The following is a 27,808-nucleotide window of genomic DNA, read 5'->3' on the forward strand; positions in this document are numbered from 1 at the left end:
CCCCCCCCCCCCGCCAAAAACAAAAAAACAAGAAACACACTTTTTCTTCTTAAATACAGGCGAGTTCATCCTCTATATTTATTGGCAGCTGTCTTTGGTCTCTCCAGCATTTTGTTTTAGTGGTGACTATTATGTTTGTATCTGGGTCTGTACTGATCCCAGCTCCCTCTTTCAACATGTCCGTGTTTTTCTTTTGTGACTAACACTTGTGTCTCTTGCTGCCCGCTGCCTTTCTCTTGTCGGGTCTCATTTTAGCTGCTCGGTTGAGAGGTTCTGTAGCGGTGGGTGTTTCTATACTCACCCCTTTGGGAGCTGTGTCCGGCAGCCTTCAGGACGGCACCCTTGCCCACGCATGCAATGCCGGGGGCAGGAGAGTATCTGCAGCTTGGGCAGTAGTCCTGGGGCCGGGAGGGAGCCACAGCTGATTACCCAGGCACTTGCTGCTGTGGGAGGTGGCGGTGGATGCCCCCACCTGAGCCAAAGTCATTCAGAGGAATCAGGCTTCAGCTTAGGGGACAGTGTCCGTCCAGCCTCCTGGAGGCCCAGCACTCTGGGGAAGAAAAAGAATATTTCTTTCTAAATAAAAATTCTAGGGGCTGGGGTTTTGGCTCAGCGGTAGAGCACTGGCCTCAAATATGCGAGGTCCTGGGTTCAACTCTCAGCACCACATAAAAGTAAATAAATAAAATAAAGGTATTGTATCCAACTACCACTAAAAAATAAACATTAAAAAAAAATTCTATGTGGGGCTGGGGCTGTAGCACAGCGGTAGAGCGCTTACCTAGCACATGCAAGGTGCTGGGTTCGATCCTCAGCACCACATAAAATAAAATAAAGGTATTGTGCCCAACTATAACTAAAAAATTTTTTTTAAAAAATTCTATGTTGTAAGCCGAAGCGTCCTGGTGTGATTAGCAGCATTTTCAACTTTTTAGTGTCACATAACTTAACAATGCATCTTATAAACACTGGTGTATCAAATTCAATAAGGTGGCATCACCCCTCACTGTGGTCATCTTTGCATCTTAAAGGTGCCTAAACGTCCACTGGTGGCTTTTTCAGCTTTTGTCCCAGCAGTTAAATAGGACACAGCGATCGCTTGTTGCTGTCCCCACCGGCCCCGCCGGCCCCTGCCAGTCTGGTCTTGGCCGTGTCATTTCTACATTGACTATGTAATGTCTTCCTTCTATTCTGTCATCCTCATTGCTACTGTCCCCCACCTTCTTGACCTGGAGTGAAATATACCCAGTGCTTTTGCCAAAGCTTGTCCCTCTGTTTTCCTCGGGGCTCGTGGGAGTGATGTGGTCTGAGTGGCCCAGGCCCCCCGCATCTCCAAACTGTGGGCACTCAACCCTCCGGGCCGGGAACAGAATGGCCGAATCTCTGGCTCAGACTTCTTTTCCTTGGGGACCTGGAGGACCTGCCCCTGGCTCTCTGTCCAGCAGCCTGAGGCAGACCCCTTCTCTTGGTGTCATGATGACTCCATCTTTTTGTCTCGTATCTTTAAAGTCCAGTGATTGTGCTACACCGTTGGGGATGTGCCACTTGGCGTCCCTGTTTTTGCTAGTACATGGTGTCCTTCTTTGACTCATAAAATCGGATTTTCCTGAGTTATAATTGTGAACGTTGATTCTGTCAGTTGCTCCGGGGTCTCCAGTTGTGCGTGTGTTGGGTCTCTTGGACAGAGTTCCTGGATCCATCTTGTTATTATTATTTTTTCCTTCTTGGATTCTTTTATGTCTGATTACCTGTTTGATTTTGTCCATACCTCCCTGCCCCCTGCGTTCTTTTCGTTTTTGAGATGGGGTCTCGGTGCTGCTCAGACTAGCCTCAAACTCCTGGCTGGAGCGATCCTCCTCTCTGAGCCTCCCAAGTAGCCAGGACTGCAGACGGGCGCTGCTGCTCAGATCATGGAGTCAGTTCTCCCATGTCCTCCCTGCAGTCTGGTCTAGGAGATGGCTTGGTCTTCTGCATTTTTTTTTCCCCTTGAGATCTATCAGTTCTCACTAGGGTCCTCATCAGATACCTTTCAATTTGCCCGACTCATCTCCAGCACTTGTATCATGACTTTCTGTTCTTTCCTTGGGGATGGGATTACTTTTTAAAGGGTTTTTTGGTTTTGAAGCAGCTTCTCCCTGCGTTGCCCAGCCATATTCCTACTGGAAACAAGTCTTCACACCCCGCATTTTCTGTCTGAGCTACCCACAGAGCAAGCCCTCTGTGCTTGATTTTGTGGTTGGAGCTCCTTAAAGGCTTTGGAGCAAGCACACTTTGTAACCACTGCTCTGAAACAGCCCTGTTACAAGTTGTCACTTCCACGAGTTGCCACTCTTTTTTTTTTTTTTTAATATTTTTTTAGATGTTGATGAACCTTTATTTATTTATTAAATGTGGTGCTGAGACTCGAACCCAGTGCCTCACACATGCTAGGCAAGCGCTTTGCTGCTGAGCCCACCCCAGCCCCCACTCTTACTTCTTAAGTAGAAATAGTCTATTCATGCCTTAAAAGATTGTGGGTGGGCAGGTGGGTTGGAAACAGGATGGCGGACCCTCCAAGTGGCCTTTGGAAACTCTGGGTGTTGATTTTCCCACCCAGGAGGACCAGTGCTGTGAGACCAGAACCTACCCCTTATCTCTATGGAGAAAAAAACACTAAGCCCCAGGGACAGAGATAGGCCTGAGGTCACATTGCCAGTTAGTAGCAGGACCACTGTCGGAGCACCTGGATTGGGATTCTGGAGGCTGTGATCTTTCCTGGTCTCCGGACTTTCTTTCTGAGATCCTTGTGTTTCTGGAAGCCTGGGTCCCTGCTCAGTGACTTATCCCATGAACAATGCTTGCCCTTGCCAAGAGGAAGGGAAATGTGGGTGGAACCCGTCTAGAAGGGCAGCAGGGGGAGGTCCAGAGGGACAGGGAGCCCTGGGGAGAGAAGAACAGGAGGGCACTGGGGTAGAGTGCGAAGGTCTTGAGTGAGGGCTGGTTGACAGAGTCAGCGGAAGTTTCCATCATTTACTTTTCTGTTGTGGTTGTTACTGGGGATTGAACCCCGGGGCACTCTGCCACTGTGCCACGTCCCCAGCCCTTTTTATTTTTGAGACAGGGTCTCACAGAATTGCTTAGGGTCTTGCTAAGTTGCTGAGGCTGACCTTGAACTTGTGATCCACCTGCCTCAGCCTCCCAAGTCACTGAGGTTACAGGTGTGCAGCTCCACACACGGCTCCATCGTTTGTTTTTTTAATTTTTATTTATTTATTTTCTTTAGTTGTAGATGGACACAATACCTTTATTTATTTATTTTATCTGGTGCTGAGACTTTGAACCCTGCCTCACACGTGCTAGGCAAGCGCTCTGCCACGGAGTTGCAGCCCCAGCCCTCCATCATTTATTTTTGAGCCTCCTCTCCCCTGGACTTGGGGAAGGTTCTGAGAAGGGCCCATCTGTGCTGTCTCCCACCAGCTCCTGTGTGTGCTCGTGAGCATGTGTGCTCTCTCAGGGTCTCGCTCCACCCAGGGCCCCTCTCCCATATGTGTTGGCCCAGACTTCCAGTCCCCACTCCCATGGGAGCAGGTAAAGGGGACACAGTGGTCAGGCAGAGCCGGTCTCCACTTGCACAGGTGAGGGATGGAGGCCATGAGCCAGTCCCCCACCGCCTCTGAGCTGGGTCCTGTGGGCAGAGTCGTGGCTGGAGGTGTGGGGTGCGCGCAGCTCCGACGGCTGGTCACTCAGTGCTGACCTGAGAGCCAGGTTCTAGGCCTGCCGCCACCAGTTCTCTGTGGAGGCCGACACTGCCGCTCCCGCCCGCAGCCTCCTCAGTGGCAGGTTAGACCAGGTCGTCTCTGGTTTGGTGTAGCCTTGGCTGCAGTGAGCCCCCAAGAGCTTCCGCGCCACCCCCGTCCAGCGCAGGCGCTGAACTAAGGTCGCTCGTTGAATTAGGGGTGATGCAAAATAAACGCAGACACAGATTACCTTTACACAGGCTCCAGGACGGCTTTCCCCGGCCCTCGGCCTCAAGCTCCCCAAAAGGCAGAGCAAGAGAAAGTCACTGGAGGCCGACGAGAGAGGGAAGCACATTCGGAGGTGAGCTTTTATTTGGGGGGGACACTGTTCTTAGAAAGTTCTGTCCATAAAGGACGACAAGGGACAGGTGAATGTGACTCAACCGCAGGGGTAGCCTCCACTGAAGACCACCTTGCTCTCCGAGCTGGGACCTGAAGTGCAGTGATTGGCCAGCGCCTTGTGTTCAGGTCAGGAAGGCGTGGTCCCCAGAGTGCCCCCACACTTCTGCCTTGTGTTTGTGAAATCCCAGGTCCTCCCCGACCCACGTGTCCCCAGCAGCCCAGGCTCTTACTGAGCTCTGTACGAGCAGAGGCCTGGCGTGGGCTTGTGCCCACCTGGGCACTGACACGCTCACCTGGGCAGTGACACGCTCACCTGGGCACTGACACGCTCACCTGGGCACTGTTTACCAGGCAGCTCTCGAAGCCTCCTGGGGCTCTGCGAGGACACTGTGATTGTCCGAATTTGGCAGGGGTCGTTGGTCAGCACCCGCTAGCAGCTGGCTCTGCTGGACTCAAAGCCAGGCTGAGTCCAAGCCCGGAGCCTGGGGTGCTGCCTCGCAGATAATGTTTTAAAGTGTCCTGGTTGTTTTCTGTGGTAAAATATATAAATACTTTTTCTTGGTAAAAAGAAATCACACTTTATGGGCCAACGAAAGTGGCCCTTGACCACTCTTTTAACTCAAGCGTCCAGTTCCTGGAACGTGGCCCCTGGAGGAGACCCTGTCCTTGCTATTCCTGTGTGTGTAAAATTACTCACGATTGTGAGAGTGGGAATCCAGTGCACATTGGCTCAAACTGAGGAGGAGAATGTTCTACTGACAGGACGAGCCCAGGAGAGATCTGGCTTCGGGTCCAGTGGGGCTCAGGTGCAGACAAGCCACCCGGTCTCTTTCTCTCCAGCTGTTGGCAACGCTTGACGTGGCAGGTCCCTGATTCTGGCTCACAGCTCAGTGACCCCATGAGAATGCGCGTGCCTCTGCTTGGCCTGGCCTGGGTGATGTCCCTCCCTGACCCCGTCACTGTGGCCAAGGGAATGCAGTCATCAGCCAGACCTGAACTGAGTGTCCATCCTGGAAGCCCGCAGTGGGGTCAGTGTCGGGGGTGGAACCGGGTGTTGTCAACAGAGAAGGAAGGATGGACGTGGCGGGAAAACCTAGACCAGCCTGTCTGCTGGAGGACACTGGCATGTCACCTCGGACCCTTTCTGCTGCCATGGAGGGCGCCCACCTTGCTGTGTCCCCAGAGGGCTGCCCTGTCAGTGGAGATCAAGGCCACATGGTCCCAAGGGGGTGGGGCCCTGGAAGCAAGGATGGCAGAGAAGGTGGTTTAGAAGCCTGAGCCTCCCTTGCCCTCACCCTGCCCGGGTCCTCCCTGGACCCCGCACCTGAGCTCAGGGCCTGGCTGAGACCCTCCCCAGACTGAATCCCACAGTAGCCGGCGGCCTGGGCCTGGGTACACCCTCTCCACGGATGAGGAACTCGAGGCTCAGGGAGGTGACCTGTCCTGCTGGCATGTGGCAGGGCTGGGAGGGGAACCCAGGAGTGTCAGCAGGGTCCTTGTCCCCCAGGCTGCCCACACCAAGTCCTGATCTGAAGGGAAACTGTGAAGCATGTGGCCTGGGGACTCTGGGTGACTATGGGGTCGGATCGTGTGCTCTGTCCAATCTCGAGAATTGGGGGTCCTGATAAAGAGGGAGGGGCCAGGCCAGGCTCCATGCTGCTGGCCTTGGGCGTAAGAGGGCCACAGGGTCATGCTCCCTGAATGTCCCTCCCTCCCGGCCCCTTGATAGATCTGCACAAAGAAACCGCCTGGTCATCCTGTCAGAGAAAAGGCTTCCAATGCGTGGCCCTCACTGCCGTCTCTTGAGGGGCTGCTCTGAGTGCTCCTATGGGGCCACCTCGGCCCAGGTCTCCCTCTGCCTGTCCTGCGCCCTCACCCTCACAGTCCCAGGACACTCAGTCCCCATACATGGCTCCCCTGGTCTCAGTCTGCTTCCACCCCACGAAGTGACCAGAAGTAGGGGGCGGAGGGTGGCCACTCAGGCCAAGTGGCCAAGGAGGGCCCCTCTGAGAAGGGGCCCCGTGAAGCCATGACTGCAAGACATCGGTGCACGGAGAGGGACGCAGCCCTGGGCTCCAGGGTCAGGCCCTGGGTCCTCACCCCCACTGTGCCTCTGATCCTTTGTGACGTGAGGAAGTCGCTGTCTGCCGCAGCCTCGGCTTCTCCACCTGGGACTTGCCAACAGACCTTCTCCCTTCTCAGGGTGGTTCCAGGGCGGAGCGTGGTGGGACCAACAGAGCTTCAGAAACAGTTCCGGGTGTCCTGACCCACCTGCGAGTGTGACCTCGGTGGGAAGCCGTCTTTGCGGAGGTGATTAAGGGTCCTGAGATGAGAGACTCGTCCTGATTACCCAGCTGGGCTGTGAGTCTGATGGCGAGTGTCGAAAGAGACCAAGGGGACGCTGGACAAGGGGGTGAGAAGGCGGCAGAGCCGGCGCAGGGCAGCCTCAGGCCCCGCCATGCCCGGAGCCAACAGGGGCCAAAAGAGGCAGGAAGGGTCCTTCTGGGGCCTGAGGAGAGAACGCCGTCCTGCTGATACCTTGACGCTGGACTCCTGCCCTCTGGAACTGTGAGAGAATGTCAGTGTTAAGCCACCAAGTCTGTGGCCATCTGTTGGGCGGCCACAGGAGGTTGACACGAGCCTGACTAAGAACTGGCCGCCCTCTCTCCTCTCCCTTCGCTGGATGGAGACTGGGGGGGGGGGATTCGCGTCCCTCCAGAAGGTTATGAAAGTGCAGACGCTGCCCGCAGGGAGCAGAGGGAGCTGTGGAGGCCCCCCGACCGAGGCCCGAGGCCCTGCTCTTCCCTTGCCTGACTGAGTCCCCTTCCCTCTCCATGTCCCCATCAGGACATCTGGCTCTCCAAGGGCCCAGCGCTAGCACTCAGGGAGCCACTCAGCGTGGAGGCGGGGTTCGTGGGGCTTGCTGTGGACGGGTCTGACCATCCCCATGACTCTGCTTTTGGGCCACTGTCAGCCAGGGCTGGCCTGAGCTAGGCTGGACGTGGGAGCCCAGAGAGGGCCAGAGGGGCTCTTCCTGGGGAAGCAGACGTGGATGCAGGCCCTGAGAGGTGCTGACCGCCAGCTTAGAAAGCTTCTCCCTGTGCTGGGGCCTGGCCCCGGTGTCCACACTCCCCGTGGTGGGTCCAGGCCTCTCCACCACCTCGCTCTGCTCACCCTTGGCTCTTACCTGAGATGAATCATGGGAGTGGGGGTCCTCCCAACAGGGAGCCACGGAAGGGCCCAAAGTGACAAGGTTAACTCGCTTGCTGGCCACAGGGCCGGAAGCCTGGAGGCAGGAGGAGGTGGCAGGGGTGTTCCAGGCCCGGTTGACAAGGACCAGGACTTGTGCCACAGCTGCAAAGCCCATTTAGGGGACCAAGAGCATGCTTTGAGCCTGAGGTCACTCGGGTATTGGGCTGTGGCCAACTTGGCCCCATACACAGCTTCTATTCCTGGGTCATGGGCTCCGGCACCATATATGGTGCCACCCGAGCCTGGCACCCCCAGCCATGGTCAGGCGAGGGTGCGGGCAGCATTTCCTGTCCCCGTGTCAGACCTAGCCCCCGCCCACCCCGTGGTGGACTCAGATCCTTCTGGCATGAGGGTCCCAAGCAGCCAGGCCTTGCTTGAGGCTTCCCGGCTGTCCGTCCACCTGTCTGTCCCACCTAGCAGTGTGGCTCACATTAGGTTAAAAATGCTCAGGACCAAACTAGCCTCCCTCCCTGCAGGAACAAGACGGGGAAGTGGGCACAGTCTTGGTTTACCACTCAGCTCTGTCACCAGGACCTGTGGGGTCCCAGCGGTTCTCTGGGCTCTGGCGCCGCTCTTCTCACAGCTCCCTGTTCACTCGCCCCCTGGTCCACCCTGTCCATCGACTCGCTCTCCATGGAACCCGGGCCTCGGCGTGCTCCATGGGTGCTGCGCCCCGAGCTGCGCCCCAGCCTTCCCGCTCAGCCCTTGTGGAGTCTACCTCGAGAGCCAGGCACAGTCCTGGACCCAACACACCTGCCCCATGGAGCCCTGTTCCAAGCACAGGGGCGAAACAAGGAAGAGGGGGGACGCGAGTCAGGATGTGCGCCCGGAGGGTCGGCTGCAGCAGGGCTCTCAGATGGCGGCCTTGGAATTTTAGGGTGGGTCTCCGTGAGGAGATGAGTTCGGGGTGAAGGTCTGAGAAGAGCCGTGAGAACACTTGTGGAGAGAGCATTTTGAGCAGGGAAGTGGCAGGTGCCAGGGCCCCATGGTGGTGGCTACGTGAGACCTGAGTCAGAGCTGGAGGCCCCGTGTGGCTAGAGCAGAGGTGGGACTTGGGGGGGGGGCACGCGCAGGGCCTGGTGGTGGGCCTCCAGCAGTGGGGCCTGACTCTGGCTTCTTTTTTTTTTGGTACCAGGGATTGAACTCAGGGTCACTCAACCACTGAGCCACATCCCAGCCCTATTTTGTTACTTTTTTTTTTTTTAATTTTTTTTACTTGTAGTTGGACAAAATACTTTATTTATTTTTCTGTGGTGCTGAGGATTGAACCCAGTGCGTCACACGTGCAAGGCGGGTGCTCTACCGCTGAGCCACATCCCCGGCCCTGTTTTGTATTTTATTAGAGACAGGGTCTCACTGAGTTGCTTAGCGCCTCACCATTGCTGAAGCTGGCTTTGAACTCTTGATCCTCCTACCTCAGCCTCCCAAGCCACTGGGATTACAGGAGTGCGCCACAGTGCCGGGCTGACTCTGGCTTCTTGAGATGAGCTCTGGCTGTCTTACCCAGGCTGATCTTGAACTCTTGAGCTCAAGTGATCCTCTGCCCTTGGCCTCTGCACCCAGCTCTGACTTCTAAAGCATCTCTCTGGCTGCCAGGTGTGAGCCAGTCAATGAGAGAGTGAGATGATGAGCCAGTGAACTACTGACTTCCTTTGTACATACTGTGTGCTGGCGCCCTGCTGGGCACTGGGGAGAGAGGGTCCCCCACACTCCACTCTTGTGCCATGAGTCTTGTGGAGCTGCAGACCCGCCTCTGCCTCCTCCATCCAACACACTCTGCCTTCTCACCCTGGTGCTCCGTCCAAATGTCTTTTCCCCTGGGGAGTCATTGATCCTATTGTCCCATCTGTTTCCAAATGTCCCCCACCAGGCCCAGAGCTCCTGCAGGGGAGCCTCTGTCCAATTCCTTCCTGCTCCCAGGCCCAGCACAGGGCCTGACCCTGCAAGTGTTCCCTGCAGGGCTGAGCAAGGGAACAGACAGCCTGCAGCCCGCCTCACTCTGTCTCTTGCCATCTTTTGCAGATGAACGTGCAGGCGTCAAGAGTGTGTGGAAAGGCCACGGTCCCGTTGTCGGAGAAGGCCAGCTGCTGAGCCGGGCATGTCTCCAGGAGGCCTGCAGACTGCGCAGATCCCGGCCTCTCTGCAGTGGGCTGCCCAGGCTGGTCAGTTGCAATCAGAGAAGTGGTCGAGCTTCCCTGCCCTCCACCCCAGGGAGTCCAGTCTATTGCTCAAGCCCCAAGCTCCCAGCACCACCCTCAAGCGGTGGGGCAGCCACTTGAAGTTTCCAGTTGTCCTGGGAGGGAGCTGATTCCCAGCTCCTGTTAGCATCCAGCCTGAGCCGTCTCTCTACCCCTTTGTGCCCATGTTTCTTAGCCCTTAAAGAAAAATGATGCAGGTGTTCCTGGGACTTTCCAAGGGTTGTAAACGTGGTGTGGAATAAGGAGGTCAGTTGCTGTTAGTAGTGAATATGGAACAGGGCACTGTGTCCAAGTGCCTCTGACACACTGGGCACCTTCCTGTGCCCCCTCCAGGCAGGTGGTGCAGCTGTGAGCTCATGGTCCCCAGCCTTGCCACTTGTGGCTCTGGGACTCCAGGTGAGGTTTGGAGAGTCTCGAGCCTCCCTTTCCTCATCTGGAAGTCGGAGATGAGCATGGCCCCCACATGGAAGAAGTCGCTTGGCCTGTAGGGGAAGATTCGTGTCTACTGAATGAATAAAAGAATGTGACTCTCCAGTGGCCTCCAGTGCTCCTGTCCTGCAGATGGGAGACCAAGGCTCCGAGTTCAATGACTTGCCCAGGTCTCACTGCCAGCTCAGGCAGGGTTGGGTGCCCTGTGCCTCCCAGGTGCTCACCCCGCCCTGCCCTGGGGAACAGGGCTCAAGCCTGTCTTGTTCTCCCAGCCACTTGTTTCAGCAACTGGCCATATGAAGGTCACCAGGGAAGACTGGGGGTCCAGAGGCAGTAGTACCAGTAAAGGTTACAGGCTGTCGCCTGAGCTGCCATCTTCACGCTCAGCATCCGCGAGGCCTGTGGGGATCTGCCCTGGTCATGCATCTAAGGGCAGCCTGAGCTGGCTCTCACAGGACAGGCTGCCCACCCCAGCAGGCCCAGGGAGACAGGCCTCACCAGGCAGAGGCCTGTGTGTCGGGTAGCAAGGACGTCACTTCCGAGAGTCCTTGCATGGCTACACACCATAGGTGACACCATCCTCTGGGGTCACGGGTTTGTTACAGAGAGCAAGTCTGTGGCCCACTGCTCCCAACCCAGGTGAGCAGCCGGCTGGTTGGGATCCGCCCGGACGCTGGGCTTGGAAACTGGCCTTGCTCGGGCTGACGGCCGCAGGAGGCCTTTCTCTAGCGGGTTGGGGATGCGCGTGGCCTGCCTGAATGACGGTGCTCATCTCTTGCAGACCAGCCAGTTCCCACGGGAGGCTCCTTGTGTGATCGGGGAGACCATGCCCAAGCCCTCCGACTGCCTGCTGCGGCTACTCCGGGGCACCCCCAGGCAGCGGGTCTGCACCCTGTTCATCATCGGCTTCAAGTTCACGTTTTTTGTCTCTGTCATGATCTACTGGCATGTTGTGGGAGAGCCCAAGGACCAAGGGCAGCTCTATAGCCTGCCTGTGGACATCCCCTGCCCCCCACTCACGCCCCCAGCCCCGTCCTCCAGCACCCCCCCTCCAGGCAACATCTTCTTCCTGGAGACCTCAGACCGGACCAACCCCAACTTCCTGTTCATGTGCTCCGTGGAGTCGGCCGCCAGGACCCACCCCGAGTCCCAGGTGGTGGTCCTGATGAAGGGGCTTCCCGGTGGCCAGGCGCCCCTGCCCCGGCACCTGGGCCTCTCGCTTCTGGGCTGCTTCCCCAACGTGCAGCTGCTCCCGCTGGACCTGGAGGAGCTGTTCCGGGACACGCCGCTGGCAGCCTGGTACCGGGCCGTGCGGCGGCGCTGGGAGCCCTACCTGCTGCCCGTGCTCTCCGACGCTTCCAGGATTGCGCTGCTCTGGAAGTTTGGCGGCATCTACCTGGACACGGACTTCATCGTCCTCAAGAACCTAAGGAACCTGACCAACGTGCTGGGCACCCAGTCCCGCTACGTCCTCAACGGGGCCTTCCTGGCCTTCGAGCGGCAGCACGAGTTCCTGGCTCTGTGCATGCGGGACTTCGTGGCCCACTACAACGGCTGGATATGGGGCCACCAGGGGCCCCAGCTGCTCACGCGGGTCTTCAAGAAGTGGTGCTCCATCCGTAGCCTAGGGGAGAGCCACACTTGCCGCGGGGTCACCGCCCTGCCCCGGGAGGCCTTCTACCCCGTCCCCTGGCAGAGCTGGAAGAGGTACTTTGAGGAGGTCAGGCCCGAGGAGCTGACCCGGCTGCTCAATGCCACCTACGCTGTCCACGTGTGGAACAAGAAGAGCCAGGGCACGCGCTTCGAGGCCACGTCCAGGGCACTGCTGGCCCAGCTCCACGCCCGCTACTGCCCCTCGACACACGAGATCATGAAGATGTACTGGTGAGGAGCCGGCCTGGCGCCTCTCCTGGAGGTGGGCGGGCAGGAGAGGGAGGTCCGGGCAGCCACAGCCGGGCGTGGGGCAGGCTGAGGCCTGAGCACGGTCCACAGGCCCCCCGGCTGCTCCAGGCTGGGGTAACCCTGGTGGGAACCCCCTCGGCCGGCGCCCTGGCTCGGGTCAGAGGCCCACAGAGCATTCCAGAACCATCGGGAGTGCCCGTCCAGACACGTGGCAGGAAGAGTGCACCTCCCACCTGGAACGGCAAAGCAACTTCCTGGGTGACACCCGGAGCCCAGCCAGTGGGGGCTGAGGGCCCCTGAGGGGAGCTCCGAGAAACCTGAGCAGAGGGGACAAGGAAGGAGGGACCAGCTCCCGGGCAGAGCAGAGGTGGCCGCAGTCGAGAGCGCAGGTGCAGATCCAGGCATGGGAGGTTTCTTTGGGGAGGACTGAGGGGGCAGCGCTGGGCTGGGGGCTCCATCCTCTCACCCAGGGATGTTGCTCAGGTGGCCTGTGCCAGCTGCCCACTTCATGGGCACAGGGCTGAGGAAGTTCTTTTGATTCAGGGGAAGAATTTGAAAGACCCCCCATAAACTCAGGAGAACAATTATAATAAACGTGGCTGGATGTCCAGCGCTTCGTGGTCCTTGTGCCTTCACGCATTCAGCCCGGGACGCCGCGGGGGTCATGCAGCTGCCGACAGTGGCCTCCAGGTCAGCCCCCGGGTGATGGGGGGTCACTGAGCCTCAGGTGGGAGGAGTCCTTTTCCCCCTCAATTTCCCAGGCACACAAACAGTCTAGGTTGGGTCCCCGAGCCCCTCCCATTTCCACCCCATAATAAGCCTGAATCTGTTTTAAGTTAAATGGGGCTAAATGAGGATACCAGACCCCCTGGTGGGAGTCACAGCCAGGAACCTATGAGGGTCTATGGGGCCCACAGGACTCTCCGTGGAGCCTGGGAATGCCATAGTGTCCTGCTGGGTGGCCTAGGTCTGAGCCAGAGGAGGACTCTGCAGGGCCAGGCCCCAGCTGGCTCACACTGGGCTTGGCCTCTGAGGGCTGGGCGTTCCTTCCAGGCAGGAGAATCACCCCCAGGAGGACTGGGGTGCTGCCAGCAGCCCTGGGACAGTGGGCTGCTCTTCAGTGGTGGGAGGGGAGGCCTTCTGGGGCCTCTGGACTCCACCTGCCCATGGGGGGTGACACCTTGAGGAGCCAGCTGCCAGCTGTAGGGATTCAGGAGCAGGAGATTTATTTATTTATCTATCTTACGAGGACAATGGATTCTAAGCCAATTATTTCTCCAACTACAATATCATTTTACCTAACTTTTAATAATGTTTTAGAATTACCACTTTTACTTTAATACTACAAGTCATTCGTGTGACCATATATTGGACGGGTGAGATGGTCTCTTAGGGTCTAGCATTGCTCTTCCACAGCTCCCCGTGGGCCACAGAGCAGTAGTAGCTCCTGAGCCCGGCATCGAAGGCCCCAAGACCAGGCCCCGCCTCCCTCCCAGGCCATACCCAACTTAATTTTGCTATCCTCACTTCACCCTAGAAAAGTGTGTGGGTGCTCGATGCTTGAGCCATGTGGCTTGCGATGCCCCCCTCAGCCATCTTCACCAACCAGTGCCTGTTTCTCCCCACAGTGCGAGATCTCCTCCAGGAAGCCTCCCGAGTACCCCTCCTCCAGCCCCACAGCTCATCATCCATGATTGTTGGGTTCTTGGCCTGTCCCCACCAAGATCTTGAAGGGGAGGGTCTGCTGGGGTCATTCCTGGAGGTGGGCTCAGGATCATATTGTGGGGGCAAGGCATTCATGCAGCTATGTGGGCGCTGTCTGTCCCTGCAGAGCTGAGGACCCAGAAGGGACAGCCCTGGCCTGTCTCTACCCAGAGAGTGCCAGTAAGAGATCCTTGGCCCCTGACCCTGACCCAGAAAGGCAGCCAGAGCAGGCAGCTGCAACCCCATCTGTAGGACTGCAGGTGGCCAAGAGTGTGCAGGCCTTCCCAGAGGGCCGTGTCCTGGAAATAGGATCCAGGAGGCAGCCTTGGCCCCAGACCCTCCTCGAATCCTGCCAGGCAGGGCCCCGTGCAAGACTGGGAGGGAGAACTCTCGATGCTCTGGCAGCCACCTCTGAGAAACTGGGCAGCACAGGGGCAGGGGAGGAGGCTGCTTTTCTCCCTTCCATGTTCTGGTGAGGCTGCTCCATTCAGCAGCCTGGATGGTAGGGGTGCCACCCTGCCCCGCCTGCCCCATGCCAGGCCTCTGGATGCAGCTGCTGTAAGGATTGAGGTGGGAACCAGCAGAGTACGCGGAGGGGAGGGTGGGGCTGAGGAATAGGAGAAAGGCTGGTTGCCCTCCAGGCTGGGAGGAGCCCAGCACTCTCACCCCAGCCCGCCAGAGGCCCCCACCCATCATTATGCTGTATTCTTGCACCTCATCTAGGCTGGGAGAAACTCCGGGCTGCTGTCCAAAGGAGGGCAGGGGACCCAGAGATCCTCTTTGCCTCCCTCCTTGTCTCTGATCCCTGGCCAGGGCTCTGCCTGGCTTCTCTTTTGCACGGAGAAGCTGGGTGGTGCCCGCCTCCTAACAGGGTTGTGACTATCAAATGAACCAAGTGGCGTGGAACCAAGTGAATGACCCGTGAAGACAATGGATTCTAAGTCAAGTCATTTCTCCAATCTTTTTACCTATCTTTTCATAACTTTTTAGTTATTACAAGTGTTATCTTTGCCCCCCACTTACCATGTGGGGAAACCGAGACTAAGAAACTAGGTGGCAGTGTCAGGATTCGAACCCAGGCCTTGGCTTTCTGAGCTCAGGGCAGCAAGAAGGCTGGCTGGGGATGAGTCCAGAGCCAGCCTGGGGTAGGGGCATAACTCCTCACTACCTCCCCACGCCAAGTCCCACGGCCCAGAGTCCCGTGTCCTCCCTGAGCCCCCACAGCAGCCTAAGGGGTCTGACCCCTGTCCTTCCTGGGCCTGATTCCTCCAGCCCCATCCCAGCTCGCCTTGCCTGATGCCCTGGCAGCCTCAGCCGCTGCCTCTGGGGAAGGAGCTGGAACATTAGCTCTACACTGAGTTCTGGGAGAGAAGAGCGGGGGACAGGCTCAGTGGAACGGCCCTGGGGACGGCCTCAGACCCTTTGCTAGTTTCTCGGCTTGTTTCCGGGACTGTGTTTTCAGAGGTCTTTGTCCAAGACTGAGGAGGATGATGCGGACCTTCCCTCTGTTGGGGGCACTGAGCGGCCGGCAGGGGCTCGAGCAGCCAGGCTGTCAGTGAGCCTTGCAGGCTGGCCGACCTGGGGAGGACAGAAGTCGGTTTCCCATCAGGATGAGGACAGGGGAGATCATTTCCTCCCACTGGCGAATCAATATTCAACTTCTTGATTAAATATTAAATTGGAAGTTCCCCTCTCTGAGTGCCCAAGAGAGGCTGAGAGTGGGCGAGCCTGGGCCCTGCCCCTGAAAGTCTGGCTTTGTGGTTCACTTGTCCAGACCTGAGCCAGCCCGACACAAGGCATGCTGGGAATTCTGCTGTGAGGTTGAAGGTCAGGAAGGGGCCGGGCTGGGGGCCCTAACTCAGGAGTGACCCGAGCTTCTGCAGCGGGGTGAGAAGGGGTAGAGTGCTCACCTCCAGGGTAGCCATGACAGGAGGAAGCCAGGGAGGTCCTTACGGAGTGAAGGCAAATGGTCCTGAAGTCTGTCTTCACGGCCCTGGCCCACCTGCCCAAATCAGCTCCTCCCAGCCCCCGCCAACGTCAAGATCAGACAGGAGACCTGCCGCTGAGTGGCGGAAATCAAGTGTTCCCACTTATGTAGGTTAAAGTACAGCAAAAAGTCCCCAAATCAAAAGGCTTAAATAATGTAGAATAATGCCTCATAGCGCAGTCCCAGGGGCAGTGCTCCAAGGTCAGTGGGGCCCTCGGCCACCCCCACATGTGGTTTGCAAAGTGCTCTGGTGGCTGCTGCTTCCCATCTAATGGGGAGGAGGGGAGAGTGTCCAAGGCTAATGGGCAAATGTCTATTTTGAGATGGCCTCACTACGGTGCCCGGGCTGCTATCAAACCCTGCTCTCAGTGATCTTTCTCCCGCACCTTCTGAGTAGCTGGGATCCCAGGCCTGGGCCACCACACCTGGCTTCAAGACAAACGTCTTTAGTGAGGTACTCTGGAGGCTTTACTTGTCACTTCTATTAACGTTCTCCTGGCAGCAGGTACTGGGGATGGTGCCCAGCGCCGCACACATGCTGGGCAAGCACTCTGCCGCTGAGCCACGGCCCCAGTCCTTTTTATCTTTTGGGACAGGGCCTCATGATCCTCCTGCCTTAGCCTCCCTAGTAGCTGGAATCACAGGTCTGGGCCACCAGGCCCAGCTGGTTGTCATTTCTTGATCGGATGCTGGTGATATGTGTTTCTTGGTGGGAATTCACTGCTCTCGCACATAGGGTCTAGGGTCTGTGCATTTCCATAACATATACATGACGACAGCACAGTGGCCTGTCATCCTAGGTACTCAAGAGGCTGGGGCAGGAGGATCGCAAGTTCAAGGCAACCAAGTGAGAAAACCTGTCTCAAAAAGAAAAGATAAAGCCGTAGCTCAGTGGTAGAGTAGCCCTGGGCTTGATTCCCAGTCCTGCAAAAATAAATGCGTGAATAGATAAATAAATAACATAAACATGGAACAAGAACAAGAAGGTAGTGAGGTGGGAGGTGGCTGCCAGGGGCCGTGGTCTAGGCCTGAACGTGGGGACGCTGGGCGCAGCCTGGCTCCTGGCCAAGGCCTGGAGGGGAAGATGGGTATCAGCTGAGATTAAATGCCAGGGCCTCCCTGGAGCTTGGGCCAGCAGGGTCGGGACTGCAGAGTCAGGTGACGCCGCAGAGAGGCCCTGGCTGGGTGAGGAGGCGGAGGCCAGGGGCCCCTTTTAGGGGGCTGCCTGCCCCCAGGAGTGGTCCTGGGGAAGGGGCAGCAGGTGTGGAGAGTCCGGAAGCCTGCAGGCCCGAACGCAACCAGGGCAGGATGGAGGAGCTCCGGAGCCGCGGCAGACTGAAAGCTGAGCCTCTCAGAGCGCCAGATCGCAGTGCCAGCTCCTCCTCCCCGGGGCCACACCACCAGTTGATGACAGTGGACACTTGGCTGGTCACCGTACCCTCAGAGCAGGAGGGCCTGGGCCCAGGAGATGCACACAGACCGAGGGCCACCTGCACAGTGTGGGCAGAGCTGGGCCTCAGAGCAGCAGCTTTGTCTATCTGGGGCCCAGGATGCTCTTTTCCCTCCCTCAGTGCCCCCAAGGGACAGAAGACCCCACTTGCCTCTGCCCAGAACATCACTCCTTGTAGAGCCTCGGGTGGGTCCCCTCTTGGCCCCAGCCCAGCCCACGGTTGGATGGGATGTGGTTGCCTGCTGAGGGGAGAATCCATGAACTGAGTCCCCGCGGGCCCGGGGACCTACACGCCCTTCTTTCCCATGAACCTCAGGCCTTCTGCGCCACTCAGGACCCTCCAATGTTGCCCTGCGGCCTCCGTGCGCCAGGGCAGGGGACGGATGGAGGGGACAGGAAATAAACAACAACAGTGTGGAGAGGGGCCGGGCAGGCCTCCAGGAAATTCACCTCAAAACTTCCCTGAGACGCTCAGAGTTAGTTGGGGGTGTGCGATCCCTGCTCCATAGAGACCCCAAGAAGGGGTCCTGGGGTCCCTGCAGCGTCGCAGGCAGAACAGTGTTCTAGGGCCCAGAAGCCTGGTCACAAACTCCCGGTGAGACTAGTTACATCTAATACGAGTCTCAGCTGCTTCCTCTACAAAGTGGGAGCAGGGAACCCAGCAGTCTCTTGTCCTGAGGTCCCCGAATAGATGAGGCTTTTCAGGGGCTAGTACTGGAAAGTGACCACAGAGATTTTTTTTTTTTTTTTTTTTGTACCAGGGATTGAACTCAGGGGCACTTAACCACTGAGTCACATCCCCAGCACTTTTTATTATTTATTTTGAGACAAGGTCTCGCTAAGTTGCTGAGGCTGGCTTTGAACTTCAATCCTCCTTCCTCAGCCTCCTGAGCTGCTGGGATTGTAGGCCCACGCCCAGCACAACCACAGATTTCTAAGAGACCTGGATGGGACCAAGGGCTCTACCTAGCCACCTTGTCGGGGAGCCTGTTTCAGTGCCTGGGAGGAAAGTTCCAGATGCAGCCTGGGCTCCACAGCAGGGCATCCATATCAGGAGGCCACATCTCAAAGTCCAAAAGCAATAGAGGCCCACATGGTGTCCCCATGTGGCAAGTGCCATCCAAGGGCAGGTGTTTGCCATGTGCCGACCCCCCCAACCCTCTGAGTGGGTAGCACGATTGTCACTTTGCCAAGAGGAAATGAGTGCTCAAAGAGGGCAAGTGGGTCCCTTCATACAGCCTCGTTCATGTGCTCCTGCCCCTGCTGCCCGGCACAGCTCCGTCCAGAGCACAGAAACGGCGGCCACCGGCCTGACACGGTGGTCCTTTTCCAGTCTCAGCCCAGGGTCCTTCAGGCACAGAAAGTCAGTGTCCCCACAGGCTGAAAGAGTCCCAAGGACGTGCCAGGCTCTGGAATAGCCAGGATCTGCGTTTCCCAAAGCTCCCCCCCCACCCTCACCTGCAGGAGAACTCAAGGGCGGCGGGGTCTCCGCCTCACCGAGGAGAACACAGTGTCCTGGGGACTAGTTAGTGGCCACCTCACAAATGGGAGGGGTGCAGACAGGGGGGGCACAGGCCCAGCGTCCTTCCACCTGCAAACACATCCGCCGTCCAAGTGTTATAGTTGAAGCTTCGTCCCAGGGTTTCATCAACTGACTTCCAGACCACGCACGTATGATCGAATCAAGCCTCTACTGAAGCACACCGGTGGCGACTGACCGGAACATAAAGCTGTTCCCCTGATCAGCCCAATCAACAATTGCAAGGGCGCTCCTTATAAGCCTGAAAACTGCAAAAAAGGATGTTCGGGGGTCCAGCCAATGCAAGCCAGCCAGGTACAGAAGCGGGAGAGGGCAGTCAGGCGGAGGGAAGCGTAACCAATCACAGTGATCCCAGTCACCCCAGTTACAGAAACAGAGCCCCGTTACCCTAGTTACAGAAACGATGCCCCCTTAGGTAGTTCCATGTTCTTAAAGGTTTCTAAAGTAAAAGGGAAAGGACATGTTGCCCCAGTCATGACCCTTCTACTTGGCCTGGTTGTTCTACAGGATGGAGTCATAAAACAAAATGGGGTCACCTTTGCTCCTGCTATCACACCAGCAACCAGCCCAAGGTGTCGCTGCCGGGAGATGGGCCCCCAAGTGTGGGGATGGAGGTCAGTGGAGCCTGGGGTCGAGGCCCTGGCGGTTCCCCTGCTGGCGGCCATGCCCACGCCTGGCCCACCCCGTGGCTCTCAGGCCTCCACCCAGACTCTGCCGGCCCTCAAGCAGTGGAGGCTTCCGGATCCCAGAAGCTGGCTCCACCAGAAGCCTCAGTGGACCCCAGGGAAACTCCTCCCCTCACCGGGCAGGGGGGGGGGCTGATGCAACATCCATCTGCCCCCACCCCCACAGCGGCTCCCAGGGGTGGAGGGTGTGGGCCACATGGACAGGCCTCCCCCGTCCCCTGGGGCTGGGCAGGGAAGGGGAGGGGCGAGGATTGATCTGGCCGCTGTGCTGGCTGCTCACACCTGAGGAGCAGACGCTGCCAATCTGGGTGCTGCTGCCTCGGGAGCCTGGGGGGGCCTCGGTGGAGGGGGTGCCGGCCAGCCAGGGCCAGTCTCTGAAGAGACACGCTGCAGCTGGTACCTGCCAGGGGGAGAGGGATTTGAAGCTGGGACTAAGTCCACTGCCCACTGGAGAGCCGTGGCCAGGGCGATGGTTCTGGCAGGAGCCTGAGCAGATGAGGAGTCCTCCCTCCTCCTCCAGCCCGGGTCTCCTTCTAGAATGTGCCATCAGCAGAGCAAGACAGGCTTCCCGTGGGCAAAGGAGCAATGTGGTTTGCAGCACCCGCAGCAGGGTGGCCTTGGAGCTGAGGGACAGTGCCACGGTCACGAGCACAGTCCACCCCTCCGGTTCTCCAGCAGCTGCTCTGAGAGGCCCGTGGCACACGCGAGGGCTCCCACCAGCAGCAGCTGCCCTCCCAGGCTGCGATTCACAAGATGGACACTTCCTTAGCGCAGTCACCCTTGTCCCCGAAAAGGGACACAAAGTCCCAGTGATCACTGTACCCATCTCTGAGAGGGCTAATCACCCTCCAAGATTGTCACCTCCCCATGTGACTCCGCAACCTAAAGACCCTGTTTTAAGGTCAACCACCGCCATCGGTGCTTGTTGGAGAATTGATCTGGACAAATCAGCAAGTCGACCCAAAAAAGCTGAATGGAAACGCAAGGCATCGAAAGAGAGGGACATCGCGGACAAGGGCCGCACCCTCGCTGGCTTCAGAACTGACGAGGGTCATTGAGACAGAGCGGTGTGGGCTTAAGGACAGACGGCCACCCATGGAACAGAGCACAGCCCAGAAATAAGCCCTTCCAGTCACTGTCAGATGAGTTTTGACAAAGTGACAAGACAATCCAATGGGGAAAAGGGACTTCTCCACCAGAGGCGTGGGAAGCTGCGGCCACCCGCAAAAGAAGGCAGTTGGGTCCCCTCGTCACACCTCGTCCAAAAATTAACTCCAAATAGATCAAGGATTTAAACATAAGAGCTACAGCTATAAAACTCTAAGAAGAAAACAGAATTACTCTTCATGATTTTGGATTTGGCAATGACATCAGAAGCACAAATGGAACTGGGAGGGGTGGCCCACACCTGTGATCTCAGGTACTCGGGAGGCTGAGGAAGGAGGATCACAAATTCAAGGCCAGCCTGGGCAACTTAGCCAGACCCTGTCTCAAAATAAAAAGGGCTGGGGATGTGGAGCTCAGTGGTTAAGTGCCCCTGGGTTCAACCCCTACCACCATCAATCAATCAATCAATCAATCAATCAATATGACCCAATTTAAAAACGGGAAATGGTTTTGAAAAGCCTTTCTCCAAAGATATGAGCAATAAACATGTGGGAAGATTTTTTTTTTTTTCTGTACCAGTGATTGAACCCAGAGGGACTTAACCACTGAGCCACATCCTCAGACCTTTTTATTTATTTATTTTTCATATTTATTTATTTAGTTTTCGGCGGACACAACATCTTTGTTTGTATGTGGTGCTGAGGATCGAACCCGGGCCGCACGCATGCCAGGCGAGCGCGCTACCGCTTGAGCCATATCCCCAGCCCACCTTTTTATTTTTTGAGACAGGGTCTTGCTAAGTTGCTTAGGGCCTTGCTAAGTTGCTTAGGCTGGCCTCAAACTTGCGATCCTCCTTCCTCAGCCGCCCAAGTAGCTGGGATTACAGCATGCCACCAAGCCCAGCCGGAAGGATGTTTGGCATCATTAATCATTAAGGATATGCAACTCGAGGGGTGCAGTGCATAGGAGGCTGAGGCAGGAAAATCATGAGTTCACAGCCAGCCTCAGCAAATGCAAGGCACTAAGCAACTCAGTGAGACCCTGTCTCTAAATAAAATGCAAAAAAATAGAGCTGAGGATGTAGCTCAGTGTTTTAGTTCCCCTGAATTCAATCCATGGGACCCACCTTCCTCCTCCCCCCCTAAAAAAAGGATATGTGACTCAAAGCCACGAGTGGTGGTGTTTCACACCCTCTGGGACGGCTGTAACCAGAAAGCCAGACCAGTGACTGCGAGGATGTGAAGAAATTGGAACTCAGGGCATTGCTGGGGAAGGCGAGACGGAGTGACAACTTCAGAAGAACACCCTGGCACTTCCTCAAAAAGTTCAGCCGAGTCACCACATGACCAGCACTTCCCCCCTCAGGTACGTCTGCGGAGAAATGAACACGTCCACGAAAAGTCATAAGGGAGCGTGCATAGGTGGCAGGAGGTGGCAGCCCAAAGGTGGAACCCACGTGAGAATCCGCCTGAGGAGTGTGTCTGTGAGGGCTTCGAGGCGAGGGTGAGCAGGGGGTCCGAGTGGGCCAGGTGGGAGGACACCCTCAGTGTGGGTGGCATCTCATCTGCTGGGGGCCCAGAGAGCAAGTACAGAAGGTGACTGGTGTCTTCCAAGCCCCGGATGGACTCTTCCTGCTCCTTGGACATTGGAATCCCAGGCTCTGTGGCCTGTGGGCTCTGGGACCTGTCCCAGCAGCCCCTTCCCTCTCAGGCTTTTGGCTTCAGACTGGGAATGAAACCTTCGGCTTCCCTGGTTTGGAGGCTCTGAGGCCTTTGGACTTGGACTGAGGGACCCAACCCAGATCCAGGGTCTCCAGCGCAGAGAAGGCCTCTGGAATCCCAGGAGCCAATGCCTCTCAGTAATCCCCTCTCACATCTCTACACACACCCAGTGCTGGCTCCCCGGGGAGCCCTCAGACAGATGGGCGCAGCCGCACAAGCAGCCATCATTCAGCAATATGGAATTTTTGAGATGGGGGTCTCACGTTGTGACCCATGCTGACCTCCAACCCTCGGACTCAAGCGACCCCCTCCTCAGCCACACATGCTGTGTGATTCCACTTACAGGGAAAAGTCTGCAGCTGGCAGAACCAGAGTCAGAGAGCAGACCAGCGGGCTGGGAGGAGGGTATGGGGCTCCTCTGGTGGGCACAGAGCTTCTTTGGGGGGCACCAAAAACGTAATAAAATCAGCATGCTGTGCAGCAGAACTGCACAACCCTACCACCATAATAAATAAATAAAATGACCCGATTTAAAAATGGGAAATGGTTTTGAAAAGCCTTTCTCCAAAGATATGGGCAATAAACATGTGGAAAGATTTTTTTTTTTTTTCTGTACCAGTGACTGAACCCAGAGGGACTTAACCACAGGGCAAATTTTAGGGCACGTGAATTATGTCTCAGTAATGTTGTTATTGAAAACATACATACATGTGTGTGAATATGTATTTATATGTTGTTTTCTTTCCTTTCCTTGGTGCCATGGATAGGGAGTCCCACGTGGCCAGTGGCAGTCCCAGTTTCCAGCTAAGTGGAACCCAGGTTTGGTCCCTGGTAGAAACACCAGGAGGGACACCGCTAAGCCAGCAGAATGTCGAGGTCTGGGAACAGGAAACAGCTGTCTGCAGGATGCCCGGCTGTGGTCACGCGTCCTGGCGGGGGTCTGTTAGGGGATCGGCCGCTCTCTGCTGCGGTGTACTCTCTGTACCCCGTAAGCCAGAGCCCCACCTTGTCGTGTTGCCCCCCCACTGAGGTCACAGCTGAGTGGTTGGTGGCATTGCCAGCATTCTGTTGGGCCGGCTGTTCCCGGTGGAGGGACATTTCAGAGATAATAGCATTCTAAAGGCCACTCTACCCTTGAGGACCCACGCCGGGTGGTGATGGCCACACAGTTGTTCTCTGGGGGCCTGGGGGCGAGGGTGGGGACCAGCTCTAGCTACAGCCTGGTCAAGAGCCTGGGGTGCAACCTCCAGCCAGGCTGAAATGGAAAGTGGGGGCTCAGGCCACGGAGTCAGCGGGCGGGGAGGGGGGCAGCGAGGGAGGCCACAGAGATTGGCCCCAGGGAGGCTTAGGGAGACACCGCCTCGCATCTCCAAGCCCTGCAAGATCATGGTCAAGATGAAAGCGAGCGTGCCCCACAGTGGGGAGGACCTGACTGAACTTCTAAATAGTGGGGGAGCCTGGGGGGCAGCTCAGGGCTGAAGCCGGCCTGGTGCCTGGGCTCTGGGCACCGCCTCAGCCCTGCAGAAGCTGGAGGGGGGGTACCTTCAGGTTGTGCATATTTTGCCACAATTAAAGAATAACTAGAATAACGCTGGGGACGTGCGAGGCGAGGTCCCAGGAAGTCGCGGCTGTCGTGACTAAGTCGTGTCACAGATGCCTGTCGGTGCCGACTGGACTCAGAGACAGAAAACCCAGATGGAGAGACAGAAGGGCCTGCCCTGTTGCCTTCGTCATCCGTGTTTTAATAGCAGTCTGGAACTTTCTCACGGCCAGACCTTTCCTGGTCAAGAGAAACCCATGACCACAGGGCGGGGCGGTGTTGAAAACAAGGATGATGTGGGTCTCCCGGGCTCCATACCCAGCTGAGTCACTTAGGATAACAGAGTGTCCTCCCAGTGCTGGAGGCGGCTCCCAAGGTCACGGCACTGGCAGACCTGGTACCTGCTGGGGGCTCAGCCTCTGCTTCCCAGATGGCACCTTCTGCCAGGGTCCCCACGGGCAGAAGGCACAAATGGGCTCCCTCGGCCTCTCTCGGAAGGGCACCAATCCCACTCATGAGGGTGTTGGCTTTTAGCCATCTCCCCAAAGCCCCCTCCTTACGACGGCATGCCAGATCATGTTCCCACACGCAAGCCTCAGGGGGACATTCAAGCCACAGAACACGCTAGCCTCACGTATGACCCGGACAATGATGGCCGCAGCACTGACAGCTCTGAGCTCTCTCTCAGCCAGGCACGAGGGGGACACTTGACAGATGCTCCACTCCCCTCTGACGAAGGCGCTCCCCTGACTTGATTTTACTGTTTTTACCAGGGATTGGACCCAGGGGTGCTTAACCACTGAGCCACATCCCCAGATCTACTTTATATTTTACTTAGAGACAGGGTCTTGCTGAGTTGCTTAGGGCCTCACTAAGCTGCTGAGGCTGGCTTTGAACTTGCAGTCCTTCTGCCTCAGCCTCCAGAGCCACTGGGATTAGAGGCATGTGCCACCACACCCGGCTTATTTTTTATTTTGAGACAGAGTCTCTCCAAGTTGCTTAGGTGCTTGCTCACTAAGTTACTTGAATCCCCAAGTCCCTTGAACTTGGGATCCTCCTGCCTCAGCCTCCAAAGTTGCTGGGATTGCAGGCATGCGCCACCGCGCCCGGCCTGTTTTGTAAGGTCTTGAGGTGTCTTCTAAGTCAAGAGGCTTCACTTGCTCAGTATCTACTTCTTTCCCGTTTGGCCAGTCTGCCTCCTCTAGAGAGGCATGAAGAGGATCGCCCCACCCAGGAGAGGCTGATCCTGGGGGTGTGCCCCTGAACCCCGCCAAGCCTCCCTGTGCTCAGGCCTCTGTGCTGGGCCAGGGCTGGCCTGTCACCCTCCTCTGTTTCTGCCTTTGCTTGACCTTGTCCAGGGCCTGGCCTCCAGCCCTGACCCTGCCTTCTCTTCTGTCACATGACCCCATCTCCTATCCCAGGAAAGTCCCCCACTTCCCATCAGACCTCAGAGAAGTCAAATGAACCTCAATATTTCTTCACCAGGAAAAGCTACATCCTAACCAAGCTGACTGGGAAAAGCAAGACTTCTAAAAAAAAACAGTCGATGAAAATCCCCTAAACGGGCTGGGGATGTGGCTCAAGCGGTAGCACGCTCGCCTGGCATGCGTGCAGCCCAGGTTCGATCCTCAGCACCACATACAAACATGTTGTGTCCGCCGAAAAACTATAAATAAAAATATTGAAAATTCTCTCTCTCAAAAAAAAAAAAAAATCCCCTAAATGATTATATTTTGGCAAGGGAAGGAAAAAAAAAACAGCAGTATTTCACAAACTGGATGTCTGGCCATTGCAAAATCGTCCTCAACTCTCCCAACTTCCCGGAGAGACGGAAAGAAGAATTCGTCCACAGCCACTCCTTATTTCCATTTGGGTCTTCAGTGCAGGCCCAGGTTGGTTTCAGAAGCATAGAAATGAGGTGGAGGGAAACAGCTCACATGCTGAAATAAAGGAGAGAAAACATCTGCATCTAGTCCATCATCCAAACCCTTCAGGGTCCTGCAACCCTTCTCTGTGCCTTGACACTCAGCCTTCATCTCATGGTCCAAAGCTGCTGCTCCAGCTCCTGCCCTTGCACCCTGACTCAGCCAGCAGATCTGACCCAGAGATCACCTGTGCTTTTATCCAATTGGCTAGGCCTTGCTTACCTTAGTCAGGGGCTAACATGCACCTGTCTCTGGCCTGGAGAGGCAGTCCGTGAAACCAGACCACCCAGGTCTAGATCACGTTCAGCTCTGTGACCATGAGTCCTCAAGTCTCTGGCCTCCATTTTCTCTTCTGTGAAATAGGAATAATACAGACTTCTACCTCCCAGCGTGGGCAGGGGAATGGGCAGGGGAATGGATGAGCAAGGGTGCCAGGCAAATATCAAGCTCTCACATTCTTTATTACTATTCTTTGATGAGTCGATGAATGAACTTAATCGTCAAATTGTAAGGTAGACAGAAAAGTGTAAGATGAACCCCACTCTCCAGGAGTGAAATGGAGTCATTAAAAAGGTTGCTGGGGACACAATAGGTACAATTGTTTCCATTTTACAGACAAGAAAACTGAGGTTCAGGGAGTTAAGTAACCAGCTCAAGGTCAATGTCACCAGTGTCAAAGCAAAAGCCCAGGCCCCAACTCCACCTTCAGCACAGCTCCCTCGTTAGAATTCTGCACTCAGTGAGGTGGTATTTCTGAGGGTACAGGATGCTCTCACCAGGGAGGAGGCCCTGGTCCCTGCTGTGCAGGACAGTGGGCATGAGACCACCCAGGCTGCCCAGGCTAGGCTTCTCTGGCAGGATCTGCCTGGGTCTCACCTGCTCAGGTGCCTGGCCTGCCCAGGCCCTGCAGGAAGTCCCCTGGGAAAAGTTGGCCCACCCCACCCCTGCTTGCTGGTCAACTCTGGGCAGGCTGGCTCTCTGCGGGCCAGGAGGGGGCTGGCACTGTGCCTGAGACAAGCAGCTCCTCCCTGCTGGAGGAGCCAAGGAGCCAGAAGTTGCCCCCAGGGGAACCAGGGTCAAGTGGAAAGCGCGCGGGGGGGTGGGGGGGGTGGGGGGGGCTCTGGTGTCTCGTGAAAGGATTTAGAAATGTCCAGGATGTGTCACCTTCTTTGTGCCAGGTCCTATTCTTGGCGCTGACTCCCATGACCTCATCCACCCCAGCAGGTGGGGACTGTTGTCATCCGGGTCGCTCAAGGAAGGGCCCTCCAGGCCCTGGGCATCCCCTGCCCTGCAGACGCCTGCTGGGCCCTCTGCCGTGCTCCGGCCACCAGCGAGGAGGAAATAAACCGGGAAAGGCGATGTCCCCCGCCCGCGCGGGCCCACAGCCTCCCGGACGGTCCGCGCTCTCCCCGCGGCTTCTCGCCCCCGCCGAGGGGTCATCTGGGGACGCGGCGCCAACGTCCCCCGCAGCCCCCCAGACACACCCTCCCGCGGGGGCCACGGCGGGCCCGTGCTGGGCGCCAGGAAGGGGCCGAGGGTGCGGAACGCGGGGCTCAGGGCTGGGGCCGGGGACCGAGGCTGCGGGTCGCTGGTGGCCGAGGAGGTTTTGGACGGAGCCACCGCAGAACCCGGAGCCCTTTTCTGGCTCGGGGGCGCCCCCTGGAGGGCAGAGCCTTCATCGGGTGGGGCGGCCGCCCAGGACCCCAAGGCCCCGGCTCCTCCGCTCTGTCCCCTTCCACCCTCTCCCCCACCCAACTGGGGGTCTATGAAGACTGTGCGTTGCCACCTCAAGTACCAGGGACAAAGGGAGCGAGCGGAGGGTGTCCACACCGCGGGGGACCGTGGCTTTGCATCCCAGCCCCACCCGCTGCCATCCGTGAGCACTTATGCACTGCGGGGAGCACACACCAGGCACCCGCCTGCCCCGTGACACACTGCAGACATGGACAGGCATGCACGCCCAGGCACACGCACACGCGCACACCGGCACATCGTCGCAGACACTCTGCCCTCTCTGGGTGGGGGACAGCATTGCTCCTCATCTTGCCTTCCCTGATTCATCATCAGACCCCTGGGTATGCTGCAGGATGCCATGTCCCCCAGGCCCTCGGCCTTCCATACCCTTAACAACTCAGTTCAACAGAACCGGGTCTTTATAAGTAGTATCCCTGGCTCCCTGGGATCCCCAGGTGGTGCCCGCCTTCCAAACCAGGCCAATCACATATCACCCCTGGAGGGCCAGGCCCGGG

General features: G+C 57.2%; 2 protein-coding genes and 2 long non-coding RNA genes across 7 annotated transcripts in view; 2 read left to right on the plus strand and 2 right to left on the minus strand.

The window, feature by feature from the left end:
• A4galt (alpha 1,4-galactosyltransferase (P blood group)) overlaps window positions 1-12,229 on the plus strand; it is a 22,559-nt gene extending 10,330 nt beyond the window's left edge. Inside the window, exons 2-6 of one of the 3 annotated variants that reach the window (XR_007347564.1) lie at window positions 3,977-4,077; window positions 6,321-6,428; window positions 7,847-8,248; window positions 9,393-9,532; window positions 9,744-9,895. Coding sequence is in view for 2 of the 3 variants with exons in the window: in XM_048803045.1 (XP_048659002.1) it covers window positions 10,824-11,885 (1,062 nt within the window). In the remaining variant the exon portion in view is untranslated. The other 2 variants (XM_048803046.1, XM_048803045.1) reach the window with 2 other exon arrangements.
• Window positions 3,963-7,471, minus strand: LOC125616810. Its single transcript, XR_007347566.1, has 2 exons — window positions 7,306-7,471; window positions 3,963-6,684 (listed from the first exon to the last, which is right to left on the minus strand). It is a non-coding gene; the product is annotated as an uncharacterized LOC125616810 (long non-coding RNA).
• Window positions 12,230-12,325: 96 nt separating the features above from the next.
• The window catches only part of LOC125616808, a 35,637-nt gene continuing 20,154 nt past the window's right edge, over window positions 12,326-27,808 (plus strand). Inside the window, exons 1-2 of one of the 2 annotated variants that reach the window (XM_048803048.1) lie at window positions 12,326-18,874; window positions 19,088-21,038. In XM_048803048.1, coding sequence (XP_048659005.1) covers window positions 19,107-20,324 — 1,218 coding nt within the window. In that variant the 5' untranslated portion in view covers window positions 12,326-18,874; window positions 19,088-19,106 and the 3' untranslated portion in view covers window positions 20,325-21,038. Of the gene's footprint in view, window positions 21,039-27,808 lie in introns of those variants that run through there. The other variant, XM_048803049.1, reaches the window with a different exon arrangement.
• Window positions 25,371-27,294, minus strand: LOC125616813. Its single transcript, XR_007347569.1, has 3 exons — window positions 26,724-27,294; window positions 25,782-25,911; window positions 25,371-25,574 (listed from the first exon to the last, which is right to left on the minus strand). It is a non-coding gene; the product is annotated as an uncharacterized LOC125616813 (long non-coding RNA).

This window comes from Marmota marmota, unplaced genomic scaffold, assembly GCF_001458135.2.
Source record: "Marmota marmota marmota unplaced genomic scaffold, marMar, whole genome shotgun sequence".
Classification (NCBI taxonomy): domain Eukaryota; kingdom Metazoa; phylum Chordata; class Mammalia; order Rodentia; family Sciuridae; genus Marmota; species Marmota marmota.